This window comes from Tupaia chinensis, unplaced genomic scaffold (assembly GCF_000334495.1).
Source record: "Tupaia chinensis unplaced genomic scaffold, TupChi_1.0 Scaffold147500_1, whole genome shotgun sequence".
NCBI classification, from domain to species: domain Eukaryota; kingdom Metazoa; phylum Chordata; class Mammalia; order Scandentia; family Tupaiidae; genus Tupaia; species Tupaia belangeri.
Genome location: NW_006207351.1, coordinates 1,603,592 through 1,607,467, shown reverse-complemented (window position 1 = coordinate 1,607,467; position 3,876 = coordinate 1,603,592). Strand labels below are relative to the sequence as shown.

Genomic DNA, 3,876 nt, shown 5'->3' with positions numbered 1-3,876 from the left:
ACCAAGTGGCTATGAAGTGAGCATTCCCTGACCCCCTCCTTAGCCCAGTGGGTTGCTCAGTGCTCAGGGCCACTCCCGTGTCCTGGGGCCCATAAAGGTGGACCAGTTGAGGGTGCACGGGGCAGGGCGTGGGACGGCCTGGGGGTTTTACGGGGGCTGCCTTGCGAAGGTGTGACCGTGACACTCCGGCCCTGTCCTCCCCACACAGAGCCGGCACGCACGCCGTCCTTCACGCTCCGCACCCTGGAACGGCACCGCCTGGTGGCAAACGAAGGTCAGGATGGCTGGGAGGGTGGCTGGGCCAGACCTCTGCTTCCAGGTTCAAGTCCCAGCTCCGCCCCCAGTGTGGACCGGTGGGCACTCCTCCGGGTGGGGGCTGTACCCCGCGGAGTTAATGACCGCTCGCTGTGTAAGCAGAATGGGGTCAGAGGCCACAGGGTGGGTGGGCCGAAGCTGGGCCCACGCCCAGGAGCCCGGGACTCCCTGCGGGTCGGGTCGCCGTGTCCCTGTCCGCAGCGCAGCTCCTGAGGCGCCGTGCCTTCTCGTCCACTGGCTGGGGGAGCGGCTCCTTTCCAAGCAAGCACCTCACAGGGCTCTGGAAATGGGTGGGCAGTGGGTTCCTCATGGAGCGGGGGTGCACCCCTGCTGGGACTCCTGCCCGTCACCCGGCCCCTCTGAAGTGCCAGGAAACGGGGTACGGGCACCCTGCAGACGCGCCCTGGGCTGTCTCCCACGGTGGTCACGGGTTCCAGGGCCGCCTCCTCGTACCGTGCCCATCTGACGGCCAGCGCCAGCCGAGCTGCGCCACGAAGCGGGCCCTGGAGACCCGGGCCCTTGCCTTCCCAAGTCCCCACAGGAGCCTGCCTCCTCTCAGCTCTGCCCTCCTGCGGGTGGGCGCCGCCCCGGCACCTCCATGGGCCAGAGCCTGGCCTGCCTGTGGGCCCCTCCCCGACCCAGGCCCAATGGTTGGAGGGGGCGGCCCCGGGCTGCAGGGTCCCCGCCCCACGGACTCTGCCTGCCCAGTCCCTTCCTGACCTCCCCACAGTGCTGGCCGCTCCTCCCTCCCAGCCAGACATGTCCAGCCTGCAGGCGCTGTGCTCCGGCCTGCCCCTGCGGCCCCTCCCTGAGAACCGCGGCCGCTGGCCTGGGGTGCCCCATGCCCCAGTCCGGACCCCCAGCCTCAGCCCTGCAGAGGAGCAGGTAAGGAATCTGCTCTGGGGCCTGGGGCCCCGCCAGTGCCTCCAGCCGCTCGGTGGTAGCCCCGCTTCCTGCTGTTCCTGAAGGGGACATCCTCCCCGGGGTCCCATCTTCCTGCTGTCCCTGAGGGGACAACCTCCCCGGGGTCCCTTCTTCCTGCTCTCCCTGAGGGGACACCCTCCCCGGGTCCCCCCTCCCTGCTCTCCCTGAGGGGACACCCTCCCCGGGGTCCCCCCTCCCTGCTCTCCCTGAGGGGACAACCTCCCTGGGGTCCCCTTTTCCTGCTCTCCCTGAGGGGACACACTCCCTGGGGTCCCCCCTCCCTGCTCTCCCTGAGGGGACACCCTCCCCAGGGTCCCCACCCTCGCTCTCCCTGAGGGGACAGATGCAATGCACTTGTCGGGTGTGGCCCCTGGGGTGCAGGACTAATCCCCATTTGGGATGGACGCTGTGCTCAAGGTCACCCGGCCACGGGCAGGGGCACTGTGGCCACCTCCTGTAGGAGGAGTGGCGGCCAGGCGTGAAGTGCCCTGACCTTGCCACCCGGCACCGGGCGTGGCCTGAGCGGGCAGTGGACCAGCACCCCTCGGCCTCCCTGCCCTGCCTGAGTCCTGGCAAGGCTGGCAGAGCTCCTGGCCCCTGCCGGCCCCCTTCCCCAGCCTGCGTCACTCCTGCGTCACTGCCCGCCCGGGAGCCCCACTTTCCTTTGTGAGCTGGGGAACACATCTGCCCGGTGGCTGGGAAGGGACCGGGAAGCCCAGTGGGCCGCAGGGCTGGCAGCTTCCTCCCACCCTGCCCTTAGTCACGCTACCCTGGAGTGTCAGAAGTGGCGGGAGCGCCTTGGGGGAGGCGGGAATAGAGAGGAACAGACTAGAAGCGGCCCCCACCCCGCAGGTAGGCCACTGCCCTTTGGACAGCAGCGGTGGGAGGGCCAGGGGGATGGGTCCCTGGGGAGGTGGCTGGAGGGGGTTCACAGGAGGGTGGGGTGGGGCTGAGCGGGCAGGGGGCGGGCCTGCCCCCCCTCCCGGAGGTGGGGCAGTGGCCATTGTTTCTCCGACTGGTTCCTGCTGGGCACTACAGCTCGACCTTGGGCCCCGGGGCACTGGCCCCACACACCTGGGACACCCGTGCTGGTGGGACAACCTCCCGCTGGGCGAGCAGGAGCTGTGGCCCGGTCTGCCTGGAGGACACGGGGCCGGAGTAGGGCCACGCGAGTGGCGGGGCTGGGGCTGTAGAAGGGGACAAGTCTTCCTTCTGGGTTCCGGGTCGGCCCCAGTGGTCCCAAAACCCGGAGTGGGCTCAGTGGGCTCAGGGGCAGCTGCTTTAGGCTTGCGCCTGGCTTCCGGCTTTCAGTTAGACGTGCGTATACGTCTGACGTAAGTGCTCACAGGGGTTTCTGAAAGATGAGACGCTAAGGGCCGGCACGTGGCACGGTGGTTACGGCGCTGTTTGAGTCCCAGGTTTGAGTCCCAGACCTGGCGTCCTGCCTTCTCTATTTGTGGTGAGAGCATATGCCCTGCAGCAATTACAGAGAGGAGAAAACCAAGTTAAATAAATCACTCTTCACAAACAAGCTCAATGTCGCCAAGTGTGAGCCCCAGGTCCCCGAGAGCCCCTCTGGCGGACCCTCCCAGACAGTCTGTGCGCTGAGCGGCCGATCCCGGCCATCCTGGCTAGAAGCCCGCGCCCCGCCAGGCCTGCTCTCCCCGGGTGGCTCTGCTGGCCTGCAGGGGCTTTCCTTGTTCGGCTGAACTGGAACGCTCTTCAGCCTCGGTTCTTCTGTAAGTGGACGTCTCGCACCGGGGCCTGGCCTGCCCACCGTGTCTGGGCCAGTGTGCCCTCAGAGGGAAGGGGACAGAGTGGTGTCCAGTCACTGCCCGCTGGGGAGCCCCACCAGGAGTGCCATCAACAACCTGTCCTCCAAGCGCAACGTCCCCAGCACTCTGTCCCAAGCCTCCCCCTACCCAGGGGCAGCCCGTGGCCTCACACCCCAGATCTGAGGCCCCTCTGGTGGCCGCGCCCCCAGCCCTACTAACGCGGTGTCCTGGGGCCTGCCCAGATCCCTGCTGGGTCTGCAGTGACAGGAGCAGGTGTGTGCTCTGGGGAGCTGCAGAAGAGCACGCCGAGCTGAGTGCCACCCCAGCACCCTGAGGCATTCGGCAGGCAGAGAAAACCAGGAGGGCTCCTCGCAGGAGGTGGCTGTGGCAGGCTGGGCAGGGTTCCCAGGCCAGGAGAAAAGGAAGGACAGAGAAAGGCCAGATGGGTGGAGGAGGCCCTGTGCGGCCTGCGCTGATGCAGGGCGTGGAGAGCCCGGCCCGACTCCAGAGGGCCCTGAATGCCAAGAACAGTGAGGACCTCAGAAGACGGATAGGAGCCCTAGCGGCTTTGGCCTCTGCATAGCTCTGGGCACCCCGGGGCAGAGCAGGCCCAGAGCTGTGGGGGCTGGCCCTCACACGGCCTGTAGGGATGTCCAGTAGGTGGTCCCTGAGTCCCCCATGAGACCAGGAAAGTGAGTGGGGGCGTGCACCGCGGGTGGCCCCACATACAGACTGATACACGCTCCGCCCCTGTGGGCACCCCCCCCAGACCCTGCTCGGACCAGGACGCTGGCCGGCACCTGCCTCTCCACTCAGTTAAAGCTGGGCTTGGTGGGGACGCGGCAGCCAGAAAGGCTCCCCA

At 67.8% G+C, this 3,876-nt stretch overlaps 1 protein-coding gene across 1 annotated transcript in view; it reads left to right on the top strand.

Annotated features, from left to right (window-relative positions):
- The first annotated feature begins 1,010 nt into the window (after positions 1 to 1,010).
- Positions 1,011 to 3,876, top strand: part of UROC1 (urocanate hydratase 1) — a 24,420-nt gene continuing 21,554 nt past the window's right edge. The window contains exon 1 of the mRNA XM_006169776.3: positions 1,011 to 1,200. Within this exon, the coding sequence (XP_006169838.1) occupies positions 1,075 to 1,200 (126 nt within the window). The 5' untranslated portion in view covers positions 1,011 to 1,074. The remainder of the gene's footprint in view (positions 1,201 to 3,876) is intronic.